Source organism: Grampus griseus (assembly GCF_964374135.1).
Source record: "Grampus griseus genome assembly, chromosome: 7".
Taxonomy (NCBI): Eukaryota; Metazoa; Chordata; class Mammalia; order Artiodactyla; family Delphinidae; genus Grampus; species Grampus griseus.
The window spans coordinates 62,086,058-62,113,747 of record NC_139001.1 but is presented as its reverse complement, the minus strand read 5'-3'; the positions used below and the strand labels follow the sequence as shown (position 1 = coordinate 62,113,747).

General features: G+C 34.7%; 1 protein-coding gene and 1 pseudogene across 2 annotated transcripts in view; one reads left to right on the top strand and one right to left on the bottom strand.

Annotated features, from left to right (window-relative positions):
* The window catches only part of UBR3 (ubiquitin protein ligase E3 component n-recognin 3), a gene marked incomplete at its 5' end in the record, with an annotated part of 232,512 nt that overhangs the window by 32,532 nt on the left and 172,290 nt on the right, over positions 1 to 27,690 (top strand). The window contains 4 exon segments of the mRNA XM_082657756.1: positions 9,644 to 9,783; positions 12,484 to 12,642; positions 17,276 to 17,419; positions 17,983 to 18,032. Of these exon segments, the coding sequence (XP_082513882.1) occupies positions 9,644 to 9,783; positions 12,484 to 12,642; positions 17,276 to 17,419; positions 17,983 to 18,032 (493 nt within the window).
* LOC309825144 (eukaryotic translation initiation factor 4E-like) lies at positions 21,464 to 22,654 on the bottom strand (annotated as a pseudogene). Its single transcript has one exon. The product of its transcript is annotated as a eukaryotic translation initiation factor 4E-like (transcript).

Below are 27,690 nucleotides of genomic sequence, written 5' to 3'. Positions count from 1 at the left end.
GAGTTCTTAATAACAGGAGGGGCATGGAGAGTGGGTATATGTGTTGGAAATATTTGTCTTGTGCTAATCCTATGCAATGTAGTCAATGTATATGTTGATAAATGTATACAATGATTATTTGGAAATACTATCTGTATGTTTAAGTTAATTATATGATTCTGAGTTGATAATATCTGCTTCCTTCTTAAAAATCTAAAATGAAATGAGACATTTTATGAGCAGTGGAATGAGCATCCAGCTGTTGTAGGGTGTAGTGTTCTGTTAGGTCTAATTGGTTGATAGTATTTTTAGTAGTTATCTATTTCTGTGTAACGAATCACTCCCAAACTGAGCAGCTTAAAATGACAAACATTTCTTATTTTATACTTTTTGTATGCCAAGGATTCTGAAGTGGCTTAGGTGTGTGGTTATGGCATAGTGTCTCTCAAGAGGTTGTAGTCAAGATCTTGGCTGGGGTTACAGTCTTCTGAACGCTTCTTGGGATGGGAGGATCCACTTCTTAGATGGGTCACCCACATGGCTGTTAATAGGAGGGTCAGTTTCTCAAAATGTGGGCTTATCATAGGGCTGCTTATTAGATTTACTTTCATTTTTTGTGCAGATGTGATGACAATGAATTTTCCTAAAGTTTTTCTGAAAAGTTTTTATTTCTCCTCAGTTTAGAAAGTTATTTTGTGTTAAGAATTCTGGATTTGCAGATTTGTTTTCTTTTAGCACTTTAAATGTGTCTCTCCGTTGTGTTCTGGATTGTGTGATTTCTGATGAAAAGTCTGCTATCTTTTGTATCTTGGTTGCTCTGTACATAATGGATCGTTTTCTGGTTGCTTTGAAGATTTTCTTGTTGTCACTGATTTCAGCAATTTGATTATGATGTGACTTGGTATGGCTTAAAAAAAAGTGTCTTATGCTTGGGGTTTGATAAGTTCTTACATGTGTGATTTTATGGTTTTCAACAAATTTGGAAAAATTTTGGCCATTCTTCACATGTTTGTTCTGTCTCACCTTCTCCCCTTTTTGGGATTCCAATATAATACAATATTGCTTGTTATTATCCCACACCTCACAAAGACTCTGTTCTTTTTCTCAGTCTCCATGCTTTATTTTGTATAGTTTCTTATTGCTTTGTCAGTAAATTACTGATCTTTTCTTTCTTGTGTCTAATCTACTGTTATCCCATCAGGTATATATTTTTTGTTTCTAATGTTGTATTTTTCATCTATAGAAGTTTGATATGGGTCTTATTTATTTATTTTCATGGTGTAAGGTGTGAGGAGATTCTCCCCTGCCACCCCAAAACTGGCTGGTTATTCATTTATCTCAGTACCATTTCTCTGAATGAGCCATGTTTCCTCGTAGATTTGAAATCTGCCTTTGTCATAAATTAAATTCCACATATATTTGATTCTGTTTGTGGACTCACAGCAATTAATCTGTCCATTGATAACGTCTTTTCATGTACCATTACCACATTGTTTTCTTTCTGCCTTCAAGCATTTAATTTATAATTTATTTATTATCTTAAAAGTTAAATACACTGAGTCTTTAATTTTGCTTTCAAATCTTCTGATCTTATATGCCTTCTCTAATTGAATTTAGAACTTTTAGTTTTCATAAATATTTTACTTTTACTTTTCTAGTACTTTAGGCCCCAATAAATAATATTAAACTTACATAGATGGAATTTAAAATGTTTCCTTTTGTTTCTTAACTATTCATGTAATCTAACAGTTTTAGACATGAGATGAATCTGTACCTTAATCAAGCCATACATATTAAAGATGTAGAAATGTATATCTAGAGAAATGGTATAAGTACACATATAGGTGAATTTCTGTCCCAACTTCCACTTGGTTTACTTTATAGTTTATTTAATTGCATTTATCATTAACGTCTACTCTCTAGAATGTAAGCTCCCTAAAAGCTAGATAACAAGACTTTTTTTTAAACACTTTTTTCTTTTTTAAAAAAAATATTTATTCATTCATTCATTCATTCTGTGCTGGGTCTTAGTTGTGGCATGTGGGATCTTAGTTGTGGCATGCGGACTTCTTAGTTGTGGCATGTGGGCTTCTTAGTTGCAGCATGTGGACTCTTAGTTGTAGCATGCATGTGGGATCTAGTTCCCTGACCAGGGATCGAACCTGGGTCCCCTGCATTGGGAGCGTGGAGTCTTACCCACCGGACCACCAGGGAAGTTCCAACAACACTGTTTTGATTATTTTAACTTCAAAATAAGTTAATACCTGATAAAACTATTCTACTTTCATTACACTTATTTTACAGAATTTTCTTAGCTATTCTTTTTTTTTTTTTTTTTTTTTTTAAAATTTTATTTATTTATTTTTGGCTGCGTTGGGTCTTCATTGCTGCGCGCGGGCTTTCTCTAGTTGTGGCGAGCGGGGGCTGCTCTTCGTTGCGGTGCAAGGGCTTCTCATCGCGGTGGCTTCTTTAGTTGCAGAGCACTGGCTCTAGGCGCGCGGGCTTCAGGAGTTGTGGCTCGCGGGCTCTAGAGCGCAGGCTCAGTAGCTGTGGCGCACGGGCTTAGTTGCTCCGCGGCATGTGGGATCTTCCCGGACCAGGGCTCGAACCCGCGTCCCCTGCATTGGCAGGCGGATTCTTAGCCACTGCGCCACCAGGGAAGCCCTTCTTAGCTATTCTTAATTTTCTGTTGGAACTTCAGAATCATCTTGTTTGTTCCTTACTGATATTTTTTCTGAGGTCATATTAAATACATAGATTAGTTAGACACAATATATCTTTACGATATGCCTTTTGTGATCTTCAGGAGTCTTTTAACAATTTTATTGGTTAGGTGTGTCATTTAGTGTTTCTGATACTTCCCTATCTGTAAAATGAAGAGAAGAGAATATTTCAGGGGCTTTTTAAAAAATATAAATTTATTTATTTATTTGTTTTTATTTTTGGCTGTGTTGGGTCTTCGTTGCTGCACATGGGCTTTCTCTAGTTGAGGCAAGCAGGAGCTACTCTTCGTTGCGGTGCGTGGGCTTCTCATTGCAGAGCATGAGTTGTAGAGTGCAGGCTCAGTAGTTGTGGTGCATGGTCTTAGTCGCTCCGTGGCATGTGGGATCTTCCCAGGCCAGGGATCGAACCCACATCCCCTGCATTGGCAGGTGGATTCTTAACCACTGTGCCACCAGGGAAGCCGCTATTTCAGGGGCTTTTAATTTGGGACGCATAACTCTCCAGAGATCTCTATGAATTACCTTGAATTATATGCAAAATCATGTATTTGTATGTAATTTGTGCTAAGTTGGGAATGTAATGTACATGCCACAGTCTAATTTTTAGGGGAGCTTATTTCAGATGCTTCTCTAATTTTTGAAATGTGTGGTTGAGTTATTTGAGTTGGCTTCTCCTTGCCTTTCTGCCCCCAACCAAGTCTCAGTAATTTGGAAATGGATGACCAGAATGCTCTGGTCGTTTTTCTTTCCTCCCTTCTCTGTTCTTCTCATCCTATCCCTTTCCCTCCTGTCCTATTCTGCCCGCTCTCTTTTTCTCAGCATACAAGAACTCTGCTTTTAGTCATTTAAATTTGGTATCAGTGGAATCACAAGGAGGGTTTCTGGAGTGCTGGTAATATTATGTGGCTTGGTCTGATTGGTGCCTGCATGGGTGTGTTCAGTTTGTGACACTTCATTGAGCTGCACACTTAGCTTTTGAGCAATCTTCTGTCAGTTATATGTCAATGAAAAATTTTTAAAAAGTTGAGGTAAAATTAAATTTGGAGAGATTATTTTATCAACTGTTTCTATACTTCTATTTGACCACTCTATTTATTTCCATAGCATCCTGTTTCTTTAAGAAATATTTAGCCTTCTTACTCATTCAAAACCATTGGATTCCTTGAGGAAAATATCTGTGACCTGTGAACTGCAAATGCAAACACATTACTTCCTGCCATTTTTCCTTTGGAACCATACCAGTTGTCTAAAAAGCCCTTTTGCTGTTCGCTTGGGGAGAGATCTTTAGTACCTGATTATATGCAGTTGCATTTGTCATACCTCTTGACAATATGTTCTACCCACAGAGCTTTGCATGCCTAGCATAGCTCCTTCATTTCATTTGGTCTGTAGCCCAAATATCACCTCTTCAGAAAGGCTTTCCCTGACAAACCGAATTTAAAGGCACCTAATGGCTGCGTTCTATAAATAATGCTGTGATATTATTTTTGTAGAGCGTATTTTTCATATTTATATTTTTGTTTCTCTCTCCTCTGCCCTGCCCTCTTTCCCTCCCCCCTCCCCCCTCCTCCAGTAGAAAGTTACCTCCATGAGAGCAAGGCCTCTATTCCTAAGGCCTAAGTGCCAGGCATATAGTGGTTCTTAAAATCATATTTGAAAATCTGGGATCATTAAATGGGTTTCTGTTTTTCCTTTAATTGGACGCCCTTGAAATCATTTTTGGAGTTCTACTATTAGATTAAATCTTTGTTTCACCAAGCCTTTATTGAGCACTTGCTATGTAATATGTAAGATGCTTTAGTTCCCCACACTATTTTCTCAGCGTGAAATACAAAAACCAGTTTTGTTTGTTGATCTTATAGTATCTTATAGTTACTCTTGTAAACTCAGTCCCTAGGTTGCTTAGGCCATTCTTGCTGCTCCTTCAGCTTAGTTCCAGGTTGAATTGTCACTCCTTGAACCCACTGCACACCGTTCAAATGCTCTTCACTCTCTGTCCAGTAGCTCTTTTTGAATTAATTTCTTTCCTACACAGAAAGTGTCTAAGAGAGCTTTCTGTGCCCTCCTTTATCTAATCTTTTCTCTCTTCCTGCTTTTTCATTGTATCCTTTAGTCTTTGTGCCCCAGTATGTCTTCCCTTTCTTCTCTTCTGGCTTTCCTTTTTCTTTCCTTCACATTCATGCTTGTAAGCACTTCAGTTAAATTATCTTAGATCACCACAGGTTTCACAGAGCCGATTCTTTTTTTTTTAATCTTTAAAGGTTTTTAAAATAGAGTAGGATTTTAAAAATTTCTTTGATTTTACTTAGATTTTGTGTACCCCATCTGAAAGAAGTTCTTAAGTTTCTATTTCCCTTTAAATAAAGATTTGGACTTTAAGGTGTAATACTTTCTAATTTTTTTCATTATATGATAAATATGAAAATGATATTTGGATGGGACACACAGACAACTGAGGAGGCTGCCCAGACCCTCCTGGTCTGTCAGCCTGAGGACTGATGAAATCCATGTCTCTACACTGTAATCTATTGACCTGATGTTTGGAAACTCTTTCGTAAGAGTAGATAGACTTCAGTAGTATGTGAACACTTGGTTTTATTTTTTTTGGTTGTGTATATTTTTCTTTTTTTAAAAAATTATTTATTTATTTATTCATTCATTCATTCGTTCTGCACCAGGTCTTGGTTGTGGCACTTGGGATCTTCATTGCAGCATGCAGCCTTCTTAGTTGTGGCATGCAGACGCTTAGTTGAGGCATGCGGACTTCTTACTTGGGGCATGCGGACTTCTTAGTTGCGGCATGCATGCAGGATCTAGTTCCCTGACCAAGTATCGAACCTGGGCCCCCTGCATTGGAAGTGCAGAGTCTTACCCACTGGACCACCTGTGTATATTTTTCTTAAGAAAGAGTTATAACTTTCATTAGATTCTCAAAGGTGTTCATGAGTCAAAAAAGGTTAATGTTCAAACTGTGGAACTAAAGCCAAATGAATGGCATAACTTATTGTTTTTGGAGTAAATTTTTTTTGTTTTGATTACACAGTTTTACATATATTTGCCATGCAAAATTCAAACATTGTAGGTAGAATTAATGTAGAAAGTAAAAGTATGCTATAACCCAGTTTCAGTTAATTTCCACAAAATTTGGTGTACATTTCTCTAAATATTTTTCTCCTTACATATATTATTTTTTTCTATTCTTTCTCCAAAATATATGTGTGTGTGTGTGTGTGTGTGTGTGTGTGTGTGTGTGTGTGTGTGTGTGTGTATATATGCGCTATGTAATTCTTTTCTCCCTTATTTTGGATATAATTCTATTTCAGTACTTGTTGATCTCCCTCATTCTTTTTAATAAATGCAAAGTATTTTATTGATCTACTCTAATTTGGTTAATCTTTATTCTGTTACTGAACACGTAAGTTGTTTCTAACTTTTTTGCATTGCATACTGTGGTACAGTGAATATATCTGTAGATATATTTTGCAAATTTAGGATTATTTCTGTATAATAAATTACTAGAAATAGAAATGCTAAGCTAGGGTTATGAACACATTAAGTTTTAGTAGATATTGTCAAAATGACACCCAAAACTGTATCTATTTACACTTCCATGTGTATGATAACAAATTTCTGAACATGCTTTCCAACAATGAATTAGTAAAGTGAATTTTCCCTAACCTGCAAGATGAAAAAACATGTTTGTGTTACCAAAAATTTCAACCATGCACAAAGGTAGAGACAGCAGAACATTCAACCTCCATATACCCATCATTGGACTCAATGTTTATCAAGATTTTTGCCACATTTGCCTCATTTGCCCTTTTTTCTCTTTTGCTAAAGTATTTTCAAACAAATCCCAAACATTGTGTGACACGCTTCAGTATTCATCTTTAAAAAATATGAATATTTCGTTCCTTTTAAAAAATTTTTAATTTTTTAGTACAGAAAATTTCAGACATATAAAAGCAATGAGTATAACCCAACTGATATGACATTTTATTAGGAAAAAACTCCTTTGGTGCTATTTATTTATTTATTTTCTTGGCTGTGTTGGGTCTTTTCTAGTGTGGTGAGCAGGGGCTACTCTTTGTTGCGGGGCGTGGGCTTCTCATTGTGGTGGTTTCTCTTGTTGCAGAGCACGGGCTCTAGGCTCGTGGGCTTCAATAGTTGTGGCACATGGGCTCAGTAGTTGTAGCTCGCGGGCTCTAGAGTGCAGGCTCAGTAGTTGTGGCGCATGGGCTTAGTTGCTCTGTGGCATGTAGGATCTTCCTGGACCAGGGCTCGAACCTGTGTCACCTGCATTGGCAGGCGGGTTCTTAACCACTGCGCCACGAGGGAAGTCCCGTTTGGTGATGTTTTTTAAGGACCAGTTAAAGCTACATTCTTTTGATTTGGTGCCTTAAAAATCTGAAGGGAGTGGTACTTTTCTGGCTTTGATATTGCCCCACATTCTGCTTAATGAGTGTAATATAAGAAAACCCCTTATCAGTCTCCCAGTTTCTACAATTAACAACTCAAGCTGGGCTTGGTATACTCCCAGTTACTTCCCTTCACCCAACCAGATTATTCTGAAGCAAGTCGCATACATTGTAGCATTTTATTCATAAATATTTATATAGATACATGTAAAAGACAAGACTTTCCTATTCAATGATAACCACAATGTTGTTGTCATACCTACACAAGATAATTCCTTAATATTATCAAATATCCGCAAACATTTTCTTACGTAATCACAGTGCCATTATCTTACCTAATAAAACCGTGTAACGAACTAGTACCCAGTTCTTAATTGGACTTCCCCTGTTGTCTAAAAAATGCCTGTTTCAAGTTGGTTTGTTAGAATCAGTAAACACATAGTTATTGGGTTTCTCAGGCCTCTTTAATAAGTGATCCTTCTACCTCCTTTTTCTCCCTGCCACTGACAGGTTGCAGAAACGGAGTCAGTTGTCCTGTATAATGGTCTACATTCATGATTTGTCTATTTATTTATTTTTGCGGTGTCATTTAACTTGTTCCTTTATCTCTTATGTTTCCTATAAATGGAAGTTAGCTCTAGAGACTTGGTGTCATTCAAGGTCATCTTGTTTGGTAAAAACTCTTTGTAAATGGTGCTCTGTACTTCACAAGCATCATAGCATCTGATTTTTTCTCACTTCTAATGATACTGAGATTGATAAGGATGTAACAGTCTGATCTCTAAGTGGAAAATTTCCCAAGCCTTCCTTTAATGGCTCCATTGCATGGGTCAGTTATTTTAGTAGGTATCACAAAATGGTAATTCTCTATTTATTCATTTTTTATTTTAATAAACTTCATTTCTTTGATTATTAGAGAACTTGAGCATCTTTTCATATGTTTCTTAGCCATTCACTTTTTTGGTGAATTGTTTATGACTTTGGCTGATTTTTCTATTGAATTATTTTCTTTTTTAATCCATTTTTCTAGAGTCAAAAATCATAGATATTAATCTTTCATCTGTTTTATCTATTGTAAATATTTTTTGGTAACACAATAATTGTTTTCTGCATAGAAACTTTTGATTTATGTAGCCAATTTTTATCTTTCTTTTATGACTTTTGGTTTCAAATCTTACTTATTAGACTTCTGTTCTTTGAGATAATATAGGGGAATAGTTCATTTTCTTACTAGTAATTTTTTTCACATTTGATTTTTGATCTGTATGGAATATATAATAGTTTGTATATGGTGTAAGATAAGGATCAAATTTATCTCCTGCATGGAATCAATTGTCCTATAGCAATTTATTGAAAGTCTTCTACCCCCCCCCCGCCCCCCACATTGATTAACATAGTCATTACATAGTCTATTTCTAGACTCCATTGTGGTCCATTGATGTTATCACATTACCACAGATTTTACTTTAATTTTAAAAAATCTTTATTGGAGTATAGTTGATTTACAATGTTGTGTTAGTTTCTGCTGTACAGCAAAGTGAATCAGTTATACATATACATATATCTACTCTTTTTTAGATTATCTTCCCATATAGGTCATTATAGAGAGATTACTACAGATCTTAAATTATGTTAGCTTTATACTATGTTTTAAAGTCTAGGTCACTGTCATTAATTTTTTTTTAAAGTTTTATATATTTTTTTAACATATATATTCTTCCATTTGAACTTTAGAATTAGTTTGTGATTAGTCCCATTGGGATTTAAATCCAATGTCATTAAGTTTGGTGGAAGTGACATTTTTTAGAAAAATAAAAGTTTTTTCCACTTGAGAATGTAGTTTTTCTCTATTCAGATCTCTTATGTTTTTCAGCTAAAATAGTTTCTCCACCCATCGTAATAAGTTTCTTTCTAGGTATGTTGTATGTTTAGTGTGGTTATTTTGTGTTTGGTCACAAAATACCTTATTAGTGACTATTTGGATTGTGAACATAGAATAGTTTATTTCATTTTTGCTCAAATATTCCAACCATACTTTAAAATAAGTATAAATAAGATTAGAAGGAATGTGCATACTTAAGTGTATAAATTTTTCAAATAAACTTTAAGTATTGATATTACTTATCTATTCATTAATGCAATAAGTTCGAAACAGTTAAGGAATAGAAAATGCAAATTCTTGGGAATGATCAGTTTGTACTTAATGGTTTATGAAGGGTAAAAGTAATAAAGTAATACTTGCAAGTAATAAATTGTAGTTAAAAAATATAAACTCTGTAATGAGATTTTGTTTTTGTATTCTAATTGGAATCTAACTAGAATGGTCTTTTATTAGGAAGAAATCTTCCTAAGTGCCAGTTTTTATTTAAAGACCAATTAAAACTATATTCTTTTAACTTGGTGCCTTAAAAATCATAAAAGTAATACATTGGCTTTGATATTGGCCCACATTCTGTTTATGGATATTGTAAATAGAAGTAATAGATTTCTTAGCCATTAATTCTTTTCTTTTTCATATTACAGGTTTTGCAAAAGGCATCAAATTAAATCAAGTTCAAATATTCCCTGTGTCCCCAAAGACTTACTGATGATGTCTGAATTTGTTCTTCCAAGATTTATTTTTTGTCTTATTCAGTACTTAAGAGAAGGCTATAATGAACCAGGTATGTTTAATCCACTTTTCATTAGTACTCAAGCAAAGTTTAGCACTAATAATGAGGTGAATTTTTTCAGATACCATTTTTTTGCTTAACATTTTTTATGTGATGACTATGAAATACAGAGACTAAATAAAAACATACTAAATATCAATTATATAACCTCATTGATACTTGTAGGCACAGTTTGGCAGTCTCTGCTGCTGGGATCGTAAATGTTTCTGATCAAACTTATTTGGCCTTTTGCAGATGAGGAAATAATTATTTTATGGGGTTAAAGTGACTTTATTTGTGATTCTGTTATAATAGAGCATAATTAAGAAGTCCTGGAAATGTTTGACTTTAACTTAGATTTTTAGAAGATAAAAATTTCACCAATATCTTTCCCTCCCCCTCTCTCCCCCTCTTTTTTGTAGAGGTCTATACATTTTTATTCCCCTCCATATATGATAACTTATGAGAGGGTCAAATTGCTCACTCCCATATTACCGGTAGAATGCATGGGCGTAAACATCCTAATAGTATTAAAAAGAGAAAAGAAACATGCAAATTACAGATATTCTTCTTACCTTTTAAGATTTAGTCACAATCTTGATTAATATGCATTAGTTAAATATTTGTATTTAGATAACATTTATTAAAGTTCTCAGTCTGACATTGTGAATTACAGATATCAGTTAGTGGTATGAAACAAATTTGTTAACTTTTTATGATGTCTTTTACCTTTTTAGTGATACTTGCATTTTTATCATTTAAGGGACTGCATTTGCATTACTTTTAGAGCTTTTAAATTATTTAATTCTATAAATCTTAAATCCAATTTGAAACTATGGCACACATGTTTATCTTCTATTTTCCATCCTAAAAGTGTGAAGAAATATGTATCTTCATCATTTCTAGAACTATCATGTTATTTGCATTGTGAGCGAATACTTATAGTTCTTCACTTTTACATTTTAAGCAAAATATACAGTCTTTTGTCAAGTACTTCTCTTCCTCTCAGAGTATGTCTTAAAATATAGAAAGAAATATTATTTTGATTTAGTCCCAAACTGCTCTCTCTTTGGAGTGAAGGAAGTGGAGACCAGCTGGGTTATTGAAATTGTCTTCCATTTTATTTCTCATATGCTAGTTAACAGATTTTTTGGATGTTTACATTTTGTACTACAAGTGTCCTATTTTAGAAAAGTAATAGGTAGAAATCATTTATTATGAGAACCATAAAGCTTACCATTAGTTTAATCAAAGAGTAATTCATACGAGTGTATTATATTTATTTTTTCCTTTGTGACATTTAGCAGTTATAAGTGGTAGATGACATGCATACGTAGCTTTGATAATTATGTTACCATTATCTGAAAACATAAAGGAATGAATGGAAGTACTTTTTTTGTCTTAAGATGAGTTTCATGAACTTAGGTTCATGAAGTTTCACTCTCTATATTACCACTTGTGCTCAGCATTAATTTCTTCTGTGTATGCAAAATCTCTGCATTACTTTCTGCAGAGATCACTGTTTAAAATTAAAGAAAGGACTTGAAATCATCTAATCTGAGATATGGAAGCTCAGATAATCTTGTGGTTTGACAGTTGCCTTGAATTCCATTTCCCATTTCACCCTACCATCCTTAGACCAGTGCCAGAACTTGTGTTAGAGCCCTTGGAAATCAAGAACAAATGCTAATTAAATATCTACTATGTTACTACATAAGTCATTGGGGAGAATATAAAGAAGAATAATACACGGTATTGGTTTTCTACTGAGAAAGTAAGGTTTTTTGGCTTGGGTTCCATGACTCAGAGTTATCTAGAATTTCATTCACAGGTTATCTTTGAACTAGGTTGTGAGTTCCTTGGGGGTAGGAACTATGTCTTATTTAGTTCTGCTTCTCAGTGCCTGTCGTGTAGTAGATACTGAATAAATATTGAATGAACTTGATGACCCCTTTCCTGGGCACACAGGCCCCCTGTTAGCTTCGTTATATGTATTCTTCTTTTAACCAGTTATGGCTAAGCTCTAAATCTCTCTATTCACTTCTTCCTTTTAGACCTCAGTTTCTCTAAAACATCTTTTTTTTTCTTTTCCTCTTAAATATTCTTTTTTAGTTGCTGTTCAGGTTTCTTCTCTCCCCCTCTACCAGCATATCTTGCCTGGTATTTTAAAATTGTTTTAGTAAAAACATCCGTATTTTTCATTTTAGTTGCTTTGACCTCTAGCTAATATGAATCTGTATTTTTGGAATATGATAGTGGATGGGTTATTTGCTGCACAGGTTTAAATTTAGAGCTGACATAATTTTGTCCTAATATTCTTATACTATCTCAATATATTTCATTTCTCCTTTTATTTTAGAGAATGATCTTAACTTTTTTCTTAAACACTGTTTATCTAATTTTGAGATGGTCTTATGATTACATATATATATCTGGAAGTTTAGGACCCTAAATTGAATGCTTCTTACACAAATTAAGTGCTTAATACCTTATGAAGTCATCTCTTTTCCCCATCAGTCTTTTCTCAGAGGACTGACTTCCTAAACAAGTCTATCCTAGGCTGGGTGCTTGGTGGGCTCCTGCTTTCTAAAGAGAATTCTTATATTAACTCTTTGATTATAAAATACTGTCATCTAAGTCATCATAATTTTAAAGAATAAAATATTGTTCTTAGCAAAGTATTTTAAAGAAAGTTGATTATATTTTTTTTAGCAGCTGATGTACCATCAGAAAAAGACCTTAACAAAGTCCTTCAGCTTTTGGAACCTCAAATTTCCTTTTTAGAAGATCTAACTAAAATGGGAGGAGCAATGCGGTCTGTTCTTACTCAGGTTTTGACAAACCAACAAAGCTACAAAGATCTGACTTCTGGTGAGTAAAATTTAGAAGAGAAGAAAGTTAAAATTTGCTTACATTACTAAAATAATTTAAAAGTTGTGTATTTTAGAACTTAAAAGTAAAATGTAGATTTTTTTTAATAGACTGCTAAAGCTGGAAGTTATTAAGAATACTTCTTAGTTTATGGATGAAGAAATTGAACCCCAGAAAAATTAAATGACTGGTTTAAGACCTCACAACTACCTGATTTTAGAGTTGGGACTAGAACCCAGGTTTCCTAAATTTGGTGTGACATATTCGTAATTATATTCCATTTCCCCTTTTCCAAACAATAACAGCAACCACTTTTGTGTCTTCATTTTTGTTATTCTAAACATTTGTGTCCTGTGGCCTAGGATTTTATAGTGATGTAGAGTTTAAGTTATAAAACTTGGAATTATTAAGTATATTTGTACTGTTATATAAAATAATTTCATTTTTAAACCTTTAGTTCAAATTTATAGTATGGTAAATATATCAATTATTTAAAAATCTTATAGTTTAAATAGTGTTCTTTATGCTGGCTCATGAGCAGCATGTTTTGAAAATTGAAGTATACCTTCTTTCTTTAGAGTGGTGAAGTTTTTATGTGTACTGTTAACCATGTATTATTTAGAGATAGTCTTATCTGATGTATTTATTTCTTTAGTGAGTACTCATTAAGCACCCACTGTGTGCTTGGCTTTGGGCTAGGTATTAGAGCTTGGAGTAGGGAAGGTACGTAGTAAGCCAGGTACTCCTATCTCTGCCCTTATAAAGCTTATGGTCTAGTGAGTGAGATGACATTAACAAAGTCTCCAAACCAAAATATTGTGTAAGTATAAACTGTAGTAAATAACTGGGAAGGGATAGGACAAGTGTGTATAAAAGGGAGACCTGATTTCACTGATGGAGGAGGTGGGAGAGCTTCACTGAGGAAGTGACATTTGAAGTAAAACATTGAGAGAAAGTCATTTAGCTAGAGGATGTGGCAAGTTGGGTGGTAATGGGGTGGAGTTGGATTCCGGGTAGAGAACATTTTCTGCTTCTGACTACTGGACTAGCCCTTATGTCAATAACATAAAACTGGAAAAAATGTGAGGCAGTTGTTTTCAGACATTAGACAGCAGGCAGCACAAGACTGTAAACCTTTGGGAGAAAGGAAAAGCATGAGATGAGCCTCACAATTCTCTGAATCTCTGTCTGGGGATAACTTCCTGACTGTAGTATAGAGGGCTGGCATTGAAGCAGAGCGTGGTGGTCCAGCTGAGTTAAGGAGGCAGAGGTCACAGTTTAGGGCAGCTGAAGCAGTTGGAAACTGGAATCTTTGGGGCAGAATAGCAAGAGTTTGTGGGGTAGATGTATGAGGGACCCCTAAAAGTGCTTGGCTGAGAACTGAGATACACATGTACAGGATGAGACTACCTAAGGCTTATTAGAGAGTGCTGTGGGGTTACTGCTATGGGGTTAAAAAAGGTTAGGCAGTGTTGGGAGACATTGGAGTATCAGCGCAACCAGACTAGAGAGACCTTACCAATATCCTAGGCATCAAGTTGACACACCAGAAGACCACACCTGAGAGTAAGTTCTACTCTAGATCAGCCTTAATGAAGCCTAGAACCCTGACAGAGTTTGGAGATTATTCCTGTCAATTTACAGGGCTTTTTTAAGAATCTCAGGCTTTCTATAAATCTGCCCCTTACAAAGTATAAAACTAAGTCTTTATGAGTTCTAGGTGATCAGACTGTTTATTGAATGTCTTGTAGAATTAAAATTAGTACTCTTCAAAGGAAGGTAACAGAATCCAGAATCTTTGATAACATGTCGTTAGAATGTCCAAGAAAAAGGACAGTAATAGAAATTGACCTTTAAATGGCCTAGATGTTAGATTTAGCAGATAAAGACATTAAAGCAACTATTATAAATATGTTGAAGAAATTAAAGGAAAATATGTTCAAATAAGTAAAGGAAAATATGGTGTTAATGAGTGAAGAGATCAGGAATCTTAGTGAAGAAATGTAAACAATAACAAAAAAATTCTAGAACTGACAATTACTGTAGAATGCAATTGACAAGTTCACTGGATGGACTTAGCAGCAGTTTGGAGAGGATAGAAGAAAGACTTAGTGAATTTGAAGACAGATTAATACATTATTCAATCTAGAGAACAGAGAGAAAACACAACAGAGCCTCAGGGACCTGTTAGATAGAATCAGATGACCTAATGTACGTGTAATTGGACTCCCAGGAGGACAGGAGAGTGGGAATGGGGCAGAAAAAAAATTTGAAAAAATCATGACTGAAATTCCCCAAATTGGATGAAAAACATTGATTTATAGATTCAAGATGCTTAATGAACCCCAAACATGATAAATATTTATAAAGAACATAACACTTAGGCATCTCCTAGATTCCATGCAGAGGGACCAGCATGTGGAAATATTTAGGGTGAGAGTGAGCTTACTTTTTTAAAAGGAACTAAAAAAGGCTATTGTGGTTGAAATGAAATGAATGTAGGGGGATAGTGGCCCAAATAAGGCTACCACATTAGGCTAGATCCAGATTAGGTAGGCCCTTGTTAGCTATTTAAGGTTTTATATTTTATCCTGAATGTAGTGGGAAGTCATGGGTATATTTTAATCTGAAGAGTGACATGATCAGATATGTGCTTTAAAAAGATGGCTTGTTATTTTGCCAAGAATAGATGGGAAGGGGCAAGAACAGAAGCTCAAGTGCAGCAGCCTAGGATAAAATGATGGTAACTTGTGTTTGAGTTTTGGTGATGATGCTAGAGAGAGATCAGAATTATACCTGAAGGTCTGTTATTTCTTCAGCCTAGAAAATGGTTCTGTAATCAGAAACTATCAACTGTTGGGAAAAAGAACAGCAAGTTGTTCTTAATCATTGTAAGAATGTATTCCTTGAGAATGATTTATGGTAATTGTCTTCTTTTAGTTCTACAATTCTTTTAAGTTCTTATTTCTTGAAATTAAAAAGCAAAACAAAAATCTTTAGCTAACTTGTAGTGATGGAAATTACATTAGGTTTGATTCAGAAGTTTAAATTTGTAGTCTAGGTTCATTTCTAATCACTGCTTGCTTACTCACTGGTTATTATGTTATCTTTGTAAGCCTCAGTTTCCTCACTTATAAAAATGGTGATAATATGTTCATTTTTCTCAGGCTTGTTGTGAGGGGTTGATGAAGTGTATTTTGTTAATTAAAAGTATTACAAAAATTTCATCTATTATTATTGAGATAAATACATGGCTTTTATTATTCAGGAGACATTTAGTCATTTCTTACATAGGACCCCTAGAAGTCCTTTATTCTATATAGACTAACTGGTTGTTTTTAGTTTTGGACTTGAATTGAAGGATAGATGTATTCCTATCTGTTTAATCTGTGCTGAAGGTTTTTTTTTTTTTTTTTTTTTTTTTGCGGTATGCGGGCCTCTCACTGTTGTGGCCTCTCCCGTTGCGGAGCACAGGCTCCGGACGCGCAGGCTCAGCGGCCATGGCTCACGGGCCTAGCCGCGCTGCGGCATGTGGTATCTTCTCAGACCAGGGCACGAACCCGTGTCCCCTGCATCGGCAGGCGGACTCTCAACCACTGTGCCACCAGGGAAGCCCTGTTTTTTGTTTTTTTTTAAACTATCCCAGACAGACATTGGGCAGAGATTTAAAAAGCAAAACTAATCTATTGCAATTATTGAGGCTAGCAAAGAGAGATAATTGAGAAAAGCTCAGCAAATACTAAAGAAACTCATTTACTATGTATTTTTATAATCAGAGAGATTGAAACCTTAATTAAAGATATATAATCTGCTTAAGAGGTGGCAAATGACATGGTAACTTGGCTTTCAGACAGAGAATAATTTTTCCTTTTAAAGAACTTTCAAATGTCAGTATTTTTATTTTGTTGTTATTCTATTCTCCATAATATATTAAAAAACAAAAGACAAAATTGGCATTAATATGCTCAAATGCTAAAGTGAAAGACCTAGGATTGTTTAATTCTAGGACCTAAACTTCTCAAAATTTTGGAATAAATTTGTTTTAACTGCTACTTCTGTAGAAATTATACTTTTATCCTTAAATGTGATTATAAAAACATTTTATGCTTGGTAAAACAGAAATTAGTAATCTCAGTTACTGTTTGAAAATTCCACTCAGGCATTATCTTCTCTAGTAAGCCTTTCCAAAAACTGCTTTGGGTTAAGTCTGGCTGCATGGTATTATGAGAGCACAGGTTGTTAAACGAGATGGTGAAGTCTGCTACGTAATTGTCATTTACCATATTATCTGCCTTTCTTTACAGTAATTTTAAGTTCCTTGAAGGCAGGAATCATGTCTTATTAATCTTCGCACCCCCTGTATTTTGTATGTAATCTCTGGCATATTCTAGACACCCAGTTAGTTAGTGGATTTCATTATTTGTTGTAAACATGCTGTGCATTCTGAGATTGTTAATGCCAAACATGAGCACAAAAATGTTGTCTGAAGCTATCTTATATTATTCATTCTAGGGTTTCCCCTCCATTAGAATATTCATCTATTTTATATGTGTATACATTAGTTATTGAGATGGCTGTACTTATGTTTTGAATGGAATATTTTTTCTGATTTTGAATTTATTTTAAATATTAGGTCTTGGAGAAAATGCTTATGCAAGGAAAAGTCATGAAAAATACCTTATAGCTTTGAAGAGCTCTGGACTTACATATCCTGAGGATAAACTTGTATATGGTTTACAAGAACCATCTGCTGGCACTAGCACTCTGGCAGTTCAAGGTTTGTTTAAATATTTAATTTGAACAATGATAACTTTTCTGTACTAAAACAAAAAACCCTTCAAACATTACTCATTATTGAAGAAATTTAAGTGCTGTGTCATTCTTTGTAAGAAAGTAGTGAAAGTAGTAAAAATTTGGAAGCAAGAAAGGATAGAGTCATCAAAGAAGATATTTCATTTTTCTTAAGCGAAATTCGGTTAGTTTATCAGAGGTTCTGGTTCTAACTCATGAAAAATATAGCAGTTGCTATTTAAGAGTAGCCCCAAAGTTTAATAGTTCAATATTTTAGTAAACCATGGTTTAAAAGTAAAAGAAAGCAATCCTTCTGAAACACCATGTGTAATTATTAAATCTGGGTTTTCACTGGAGATTTCCTATTGAAGTATAAGCCTATTAGGCTCAAATTTATTGAAGATAAATGTTGATTTCTGCCAAAATAACTGTTAGAATGAGTTGTCTTAACAAAACTTAGTTTTTTGATGTTGTTATGTCTCAAAATAATTTTAAAGTAAAGCAATATATAACAATTATGAAGGGCAATCTTTTTTCTCCTTTCCAAAGGTTTTGCAGGTGCAACAGGAACATTGGGACAACTAGATTCTTCAGATGAGGTGAGATTTAACATTTGAAACTTTTTAAAAGTAGAATTTTAAAAGTTTAAGAACTACCATACAGATTTGTGGGTATTATCTAGTTGGAATTCCTCATTTTATAGACATGGATGCTGAACCCCAGAGTGGAATAACTTAGTCAAGGTCACACAGTTACTTAGTGACAGGACGAGAACTACAACTAGATTTTTACTTCTTGTTTGTAAATTCATTTCTCTTTTCACAGTTTAGAAATGGGAGATAGAAAGACATAGAGCTATTTCTCCTATGAAAATATCCCCAAATTTATCCAAGTTGTCATATGCACAATGAACTTGTTGTTAAAAAATTTAGCTAAGTCTAGAATAATTTGCTAGAAGAAAGTGAAATGTAGCTTCTTTTCTAATCTCATAATAAGGTTATATCTTATATGTCAAAGGTTATCAAAAAAAAGCAATGTACTGGGAAATAGAATGTCAATTTGAAATTTCAACTTTTATAGTGTTTATTAATAATAAATATTTCTAATAAATTCCTTATAACATTCCTGTATTTTGTTAGTATACAATTTGTAAGCAAATATTGGTTTTTGACTTATATCTGTTTATAATCTTGGTTTCTATAAAACCTAAATTTCATGTTTTTATTGATTTATATATTCAGTGATTGAAATTTTAAAAACTAAATTGTTGTTAAACATTTACATGTTTTTCCTTTGAAAACCCATTTTGATTTGATAATATCATATAGACTAAGCCAAATATTCTTCTTTTGAAAACATGATTTCTTTTATGGAAGTCTTATAATTGATCTAATGCCTTATAATTTAAACTTTGTAGTAGTATATTTCCCCTCTAAGAAGGCTCCCACAAAATGCAACATTTTGTGGAGTCTCATTTTGGTCTAATAATTTTATTTCATTTATTATTTTTCTTAAATTTTACTTATTTATTTATTTTCAAAGTCTTATTGAATTTGTTACCATATTGCTTCTGTTTTATGTTTTGGTTTTTGGCCGCAAGGCGTGTAGGATCTTAGTTCCCCAACCAGGGATCGAACCCACACCCCCTGCATCGGAAGGCGAAGTCTTAACCACTGGACCGCCAGGGAAGTCCCTGGACTAACAATTTTAAAGAGTTTTCAACAAATTGGATAGGCAGTTTATTTATTTATTTATTTATTTATTTGAAATATTTATTTGGTTGCATTGGGTCTTAGTTCCGGCACGAGGGATCTTTGTTGTGGCATGTGGGATCTTTTATTGTGGCCCGGGCTTGTCTCTAGTTTTGGCATGTGGGCCCTAGAGAGCACAGGCTCTGTAGTTGCGGTGTGTGGGCTCAGTAGTTGTGGCATGCAGGCTTAATTGCCCCGCGGCATGTGAGATCTTAGTTCCCCAACCAGGGATCGAACCCACGTGCCCTGCATTGGAAGGAGGATTCTTTACCACTGGGCCACCAGGGAAGTCCCTAGGTAGTTTAGTATACTGCTTCTGAGTTTTACTCTGGAAGTGAAGTGTCTGGGTTTGAATCTGGCTTCTGTACCAATTAGTAGTGTGACTTTGGATAGGTACCATGCCTCAATTTCCTCACCTGTAAAATGGAGGTAATAATAGTACTTAATACCTGGGGTTATGATGATGATTGAATGAGTTAATATATAGAAGCACTCAGAGCAGTAGTGCCTGGCATATTGTAACACTATATGTATGTTTGTTAAATAAATAAATTAAAATAAAATCATTTAAAAAATTGTATAAATGGTTAGCTATACTTTTTGCTTTTTTTTTTTTTTTTAGCTTTAAAGAGTTACTTCTAAGAACACTGCTGCCATAATGACAAATGGAGAAAACTTGCTGATATTTAAAATAGACTTTCAAAAATATATACACTATTGACTAAAACAGTAATAATTTTGTTTTGAAGCTAGGGGAAGTGAGTAATGGGGGTAAGAATGCTAATTTTTCACATGTCGAAGAGGGAAGTGATTAGATAATAGATAGACATATGATTTTAAATTGGTTATTCTGCTTTCTTTTTCTTTCTTTTTTTTTTTTTTGCGGTACGTGGGCCTCTCACTGCCGTGGCCTCCCGCTGCGGAGCACAGGCTTCGGACGGGCAGGCTCAGCGGCCATGGCTCACGGGCTTAGCCGCTCCGCGGCATGTGAGATCTTCCCGGACTGGGGCACGAACCCGTGTCCCCTGCATCGGTAGGCGGACTCTCAACCACTGCGCCACCAGGGAAGCCCTCTGCTTTCTTTTTAAGGGCATTTTGTGGGGAGGTGGAATAATCTCTCAAAGGCGAGATTTGGGAATACTAGGAGTTGAATATGAATGGGTGCAGGGGGACCCTTCCTTGGCTAAAGCCAGCGAAACAGGAAGGAAACATTGAATCTATTGTCAGTAGTAACTTTATTTTATTTATTTATTTAGTTTTGGCTGCACTGTGTGGCATGCTGGATCTTAGTTCCCTGACCAGGGATCAAACCTGTGCCCCTTGCAGTGGAAGCATTGAGTCTAAACTGCTGGACCACCAGGGAAGTCCCATCAGTAGAAACTTTAGAAGACTATTATTTATTACATGATGAAATGGTTTAGTGCTATTATAAAATACTTTATTAAAATAATCTAAACATCCTCATGTGATCTTGAACAATAAAAATCTAGTTTTATGTTTGTGTTTATATGGTAGGTAAAAAACCTTCATACTATTTTAGTATACCTATTTTATGCATCCAGTGGTCTGCTAATAATTCTACTTTATTTTTATGAATTGAATTTGATTTTGGAGAATGCAGAAAGCTGATCTTCAATATAGATACTTTTTCCTCTATATAGGAAAAATGTTACAGTCATTTCTTGGCCTAAACTCTCCAGATTAGCTTTTAAATCTCCAGTGGCTACTTTAATTGTACATAACTGCATTGCAGCAATACCGTATTTTACGGTAGGGTGCTAGAAGGAGATCCCTGTGTGTAGTGGGGGGAGGGGCTGGGGGATGGCTTTTGAATTTCTTCTAGAAATAATTTCTCGAGGGATATTAGAGGATTTGAAATAGGGCCTTTCTTTGGTCATTACCATTGTTTTTACTCTGTTCTTTTTAGGTCCTCTCTTCTGTTCCTTCTGTTCACTTCTCTTAGATTCTTTGTTTCAGCAACTTCTGTGTGTAATATAAATTATATAATCATTTGCTTCTTAATTATGATTATGTCTCAGTGTAAATATTGTAGTAAATGCTTTTTGATGGTGACAACTTCAAAATACTTCATTTAAAAAATACTTCATTTCAGTATGTTTTCTCATAAAACACTTTTTTTTTTTTTTGCACAAAATTAATGTTTTTCCACCTTTGTGTCATATTCCTGGATCCTTCACCAATGTTACATGAGGAAAAAAACAAAAGCAAAACAAATGAAAAACTGAAATCAGAATCACTAATGTTATCAAGTAGGGAAACAAATAAATTAAAATCTAGCAGCCATCAGCAAGAGTACAGCACAGACAATGCTGTAAAAAGAAACAAAGAAAATTGTTAGAAAACTGTATGCATCATACTCTTTCAAACCAGCAAAATATGCTCCTGCATACAATGGAACATAAACAGAATCGTTCTCTTGTAAGGTATAGAAATGCAAATTCTTTTCTTTAATATTGTAGATGGGTCAAATGTGTTTGTAATCGATAATTCTTTTAAGCTATTACAGAGTGGGCCAGGAACACATTTATGGATTCTGGGGACGATGTGTACTGTAATTCTTTGATTGGGACAGTGGACACTCTAGCCAAAATTAAGAAAAAAAAAAAATATGAACACAGAAGTACAAGACAAAGGCGAATGAGACTTCTCTTATATCTTAGCAACATTTAGATGGAAATCAAATTTAAATGCAGTCCACTCTGCTTTTGAAGAGGCTTTGGTTCAGCTCCCAAATCTCGATTGCTTGACGCAGTCTCCTATGAGAATACTCAGAAGGTGTCTTCTTAAACAACAAACCTATTTTTAGTGGTGGAGCCGCTCTTAGTAGCTGTGTCTGCATGGGACTGATAACCAATCACTATCTTTGGAGGAAGTCCTAACCTTTCCTTGTATACCCTCCCTATATGTGTAACTGCTTCTCTGTTTTCACATTCAGTAGTCCATATTGCTATTTTATCACCTTTAGCTCTAACATTAACCACAGCTCCACATACATCATCACTGTAGTCATCAAAAGACTCTCCAATAAGGCACAGCAGCTTACTGTCTCTAGCCAAAAGCGATCGAGGTCACTTCGTCTCTGCTGTTTGTTCAATGTAATGAGCCATCGTCCTCCTCGTTTGTTTTTCTCATCTTCCCACATAGGCTCAATACCATCCTTAAAAAGTGAGTAGTCACAGCCAGGCATTAAATTACTAGACAACTGGATATGGTTGTACAGAGCCCAAAAGTCTTCAACAGTATCAAACTTAGAGATCAGCCGAAGGTTTGCTTGCCAAGTTTTGCTTTTATCATTTTTAAAAAACCAGAGTGCCCATCTGTTCTGTAAAGGATGTTTAATATAGTGCTCTGGGTTAGCAACCTCCTGATTAGATTCTGTTTTCTCTTCTTCTGTAGGTGGGGGATTAGGAGTAGGGGTGGTTTCCGGTTCCACAGTCGCCATCTTAGATCGATCTCTAAAACACTTTTTATAATAGTAGCTGAGAACACTTTTAGAGTATGTGAATTATATTTAACTTATATATTTAAAAACAGTAAGACTGGGCTTCCCTGGTGGCGCAGTGGTTGAGAGTCCGCCTGCCGATGCAGGGGACACGGGTTCGTGCCCCGGTCCGGGAGGATCCCACATGCTGCGGAGCGGCTGGGCCCGTGGGCCATGGCCGCTGGGCCTGCGCGTCCGGAGCCTGTGCTCCGCAACGGGAGAGGCCACAACAGTGAGGGGCCCGCGTACCGCAAAAAAAAAAAAAAAAAAAAAAAAAACCAGTAAGACTTTCTGATCTTTAAATCATATTTTATAATTAAACTTTTAGTCTATTTAAAATTACTTTTTATAGTTTATATATTTATCATATTTTCCAATTGGATTGAAAATGGGGTCATTTGGACATCTGAAAGCTTAAGAATTTGAAGTAGAGTTGTTTAGCTGGAAGTGGATTGAAGGGATATCTATTTTGGTTTTTCTTTTTTTTTTTTTTTTTTTTTTTTGCGGTACGCGGGCCTCTCACTGCTGTGGCCTCTTCCATTGCGGAGCACAGGCTCCGGACGCGCAGGCTCAGCTGCCATGGCTCACGGGCCCAGCCGCTCCGCGGCATGTGGGACAGGAGGACTCCCAACCACTGCGCCGCCAGGGAAGCCCTATTTTGGTTTTTGTTTAAGAGAAATTTGAGTTTCAGAGTTAGGCAGATCTGAGTTTGAATATTGCCTCATAATATTGCTGTGCTTTCTGCCAGGTTTTAAACTTCTGAACATCAGTTTCCTCATGAAAAAATGGTGATAATTCTAATGTTAGGATTAAATGGGATAACATATGGATTACCTATTATGAACCAGATACAAATTAGGCTCCTGATAAATGTTTTCTGTCCTAGTGCTTTATATGTAGAAGGGATTCAAATACTGAAGTTTTGAGCTATCATAGGTCATATGATAGACATTTCTGCTCATCTTTCCAGAGGAAATAGTTTATTAAAGCATGGTTTAAGAGTAATGAAGTTTATCTTTAAAAATTTACCCAAATATCACACAAATACATTGTAGTTGTTTTGCCAGTATTCTGAAATATGAATAAACTGCAGTTTATCCGATCATTTTTATAATTTCCAATTTTTAATTAAAGATACAATGCTTATATTTCTTTTGTGCAGATGTGCAAATAGTTCTCTGAGATATGGAATTGCTAGATTACAGGGTAGGCATATCTTAAATTTTATTAGATTTATTTTTCTGATTATAAAAGTCACACACACATATTTAAAATGAGAAGTATGGAAAAGTACAAAGATAAGACCATTACCCAGGGCCGATCATAAAAGGGTTTTAGTGATAGGAAATTTTCTATTTTAAGATTGTGATCATAATTTTTATACAAAAAATTCATTTATGTTTTATTGACTTATGTACTACAAAGTCAAATCTTGAGTTAGAAATCGAAAAGTTGTATAATATAACAAAACAAAAATGAGAATCAGGAGGAGGCAATTTGCAGGTTTAAAAATTTAATGAATGCTAGAGCTAAAGGAGACCTTAAAGTTCATCTTGCCTAACTCTCTTATAGATGAGGAAGCTGAATTCCAAAGAATTAACTGATTGACCCAGGCAAGTGAATTTCATCTAGTTAGTAGTGGAGTTGCAAATGGTTGCTAGGTCTCCTCCCTGCTGGTCTTGAGTTTTTTATGTAAAGTATATAAGCCACTGTTCTTATTATTATTTCTATACAGCAAATTTGTCCTAAACTTTGTGGCTTAAAATTACCATTTTTTGTTTTGCTCACAATTCTTTGACTCAGGAATTTGGGAATGGCAGCCAGGCAGTTCTCACTTGCTTATCTCATGCGATTCCTGTTAGTTGTTGGCTGCAACTGCAGTCATCTGAAGGCTCAGCTGAGATGGAGATTTAAGATGGCTGATGGACAGGGCTGGCAGCTGATGCCGACTGTGCACAGGGAGCTCAGCCTGCATGTGGCTTTTCCAGTATGGTGGTCTCAAGTTGTTGGGACTTCTCATATAGTTATGGCTCCTCCCGGGATGAGTAAGTAGCTCAAGAGCAGAAGCTGTGGAGCCTTTTCTGAGCTAGCCTTGGAAGTTACATAGTATCACTTCCACTGCATCCTGTTCCTTGTGAGTTGCTAAGATGGGCTCAGATTTAATGGCAAAGGAGGTAAATCCTGTCTCTCGAAGGGAGGAGTGTCAAAGAATTTGTAAACACGTTTCAAAACTTCCACAACCAGTATGTGCCATTTGCCATTCTTTTCCCTGGATTCTGTTGATATCCTAGAAATGACTCGTGACATACCAATAATTGAGTATGTATTTTTCCGTCTATTTCAGTGGTACTTGTCTGTTGGGAAAAACTATAACATGGTAATGAAATACCACTGTAGCTAGAAATGGCTACTGTAGGGTTTTAACTAAGATCACAAAGTTTTCCTTAAGTATAGTAGTTATTATTGTACCTCAAGAGAGTGAAAGCTTATATTTGAAGTTGTAAGAGTTTTTAAAAAGTTGATCTTTACCTTTATAAAACAAAAGGAGATATAATAAAATTTTACAGCATTCATTGCAGTTTAAGGAACAAAATATAGTTTTGAATTTAATTAATACTGAAATTATTGAATTTAATATATACTGAAATTATAAATTTGCATTTAATTTATACTGAAATTATAAAATTAGTGTAACTCTTCTGCTAATCTCTTCTTGGGGTCTTCTGTTCTGCTTTTATTTTTTAAATGAGAAACATTATTTTAATAGGACCAGTGACCTACATGGAAAAAGCTTCCTTTTGTGCCTAGATATCATAAATAAGAATTAAGTTAATTGAGTTTTAGTGTGATATATTTAGAGGGAAAATACAAGAATTTCCACCCACTCACTTAAAAACTAATGATATTAAAAAAAAACTAATGACATTAATATTTTAAATTTGTATTGTACTTCTTTTCAAAGCACTTTTTACATATATAAATGATGAAAATGCAAGCAAATTAAATTTAATAAAGGATGGAATAGATAAAGGAGAAAGTAGATGAAAGGATAAGGTAGATGGAAAGATAGAAGAAGAGTACCCAGATACAGATGTTTTTGAACAAATACCTATTTTATGCCATTTTAAAATTTCGTTAAAGCTTTTAAAGCCATATTGCATTTTATTTTGCAACTGCAGGCACAAATGATTGTTTGCTTTTAGTATTTATTTTTGAAATTTAATGAAGAGCTGAATATGTCTTAAGAATTGGAATTTCTACACCCTTACAGGGTGTAGAAAGGCCCATGGGATTATTGAACAAACCCTTTTTGTGATTTCATTCTTATAATTTAACAAATTGTATAAAAAGGAAGACAGGATGAGAAGAGGGCAGTGACATCTCAAAAACTACTATAGAGAGGGAATTGTAACAATTTTAAAAATGTTGTAAGTTAGAATTGGAAGAGATCCTAGGGGTAATCTAGTCCTACCACTTTGTTTTAAAAATGAAGAAACAGATTTGAAACTCTTAACAGCAGCAAGGTTTTTCCTATTTGTAAAGTTTTACTTGAATGTGTATACTATTACTCTCTACTTAATTTTATTCACACAAGTTGTGTCAGGTATTTGTCCCTGCTGTCCCTAGAGTAAGAGAACATTATGTACTCAGCAGGGCTATTTATACACATGACATTCTTCATACTACTATTTCTTACTCTTTTTTTGTGTAGCTAATATGTCTTTGTGTTGTATGGAACCAAAAAGAAAAGAAAATAGGAGCACATTATAACTTCATTAAGTATTTTAAAATGTAAATTTGTGTTTATTCATTTTTTGTTTAGATTTATTTATAACCATCACATAATTCAGTTCAGAAGAAAATTATCTCTAGAATTATATGTACATGGGTGTAATAGAGAGTTTCTTAGAGAAAATAGGACCTCTTAGATCAAGATAACTTTTCAAGGAAAGATTATAGTCACTGTGGCCATTACCGTAGCAATGTCCATTTTTCTGTGTGCAATGACCAGATCATTAATCTCTGTATGAAATCATTTAAAACACTTTCCCCCCGTGTAACTATAAAAATATGAATGTTCATTGTGGAAAAATTGAAAAAATAGAAAAACAGAATAAAAAAAGAAAACATTTACCTTCAGCTGTGCTATCCAGAGATAACCATTGTTTATTAATTTTGTTTGTTTACCTCTAGTCTTCTGTTTTGCATACTCTTACATAACTGAAAATAAATACTTAACAAAATAAAATAAGTTACTATGTAGATGTGCTCCCGATATTCTTGCCTTTATTCAAGATAGAATGCAATGAAAAGTTAAAACTAATTTGGTCAAAACTTACAGCAAAAGCAGGATTATTGAAATTGAAAGCCAGAGTAGCTTTTCATAAATGAATAGGTAAAAGAAAAATACTGTTTTATTTTGAGGTATAAGATTTGGTTTTAATTAGTTAGTTATCATAAATTACATTAAAGGTAAAGGGTGGGGTGGGGAATCACAGAAACTTTTGGTGAGAAGGCCTTAGAAATATCTAATATATTTCTTTTCCAGTTTAGGAATTGATTTTACAACATTCCTGACAATTGGTAACCCTCTTCATAAACACTTCCAGTGGTTGGGAGCTTTACCGAATTTATGAAGCAACTTGTTCCTTTGTTTGATAGCTCTAATTATTAGGAATCTCTTCTCAATACTGTGTTAAATATTACAATTTTCACACATTTCTTCTTGTTTTCCCCTGTAGAAATATTTTAATTTTTACTCCCATAAGACACCCCTTTAAATTTTTAGCTTTAGTTATTTAGTATTCTCTGCTGCTCATAGCTCTTTCATATGTTTATTCCCTTTTAAAATCTATGATCTGATTTGGTATAGAGTCATAAGGACATCTTGTCATGAAGCATGTTGTGGCTTCCTTAAGGCCCAAGGTTTTTTGTTAGCCTTTTAGCAGCTATGCTAGACTGTCGCAGGAGCCCCAGTGGTCAAATGAAATGCCCAGATCCCCC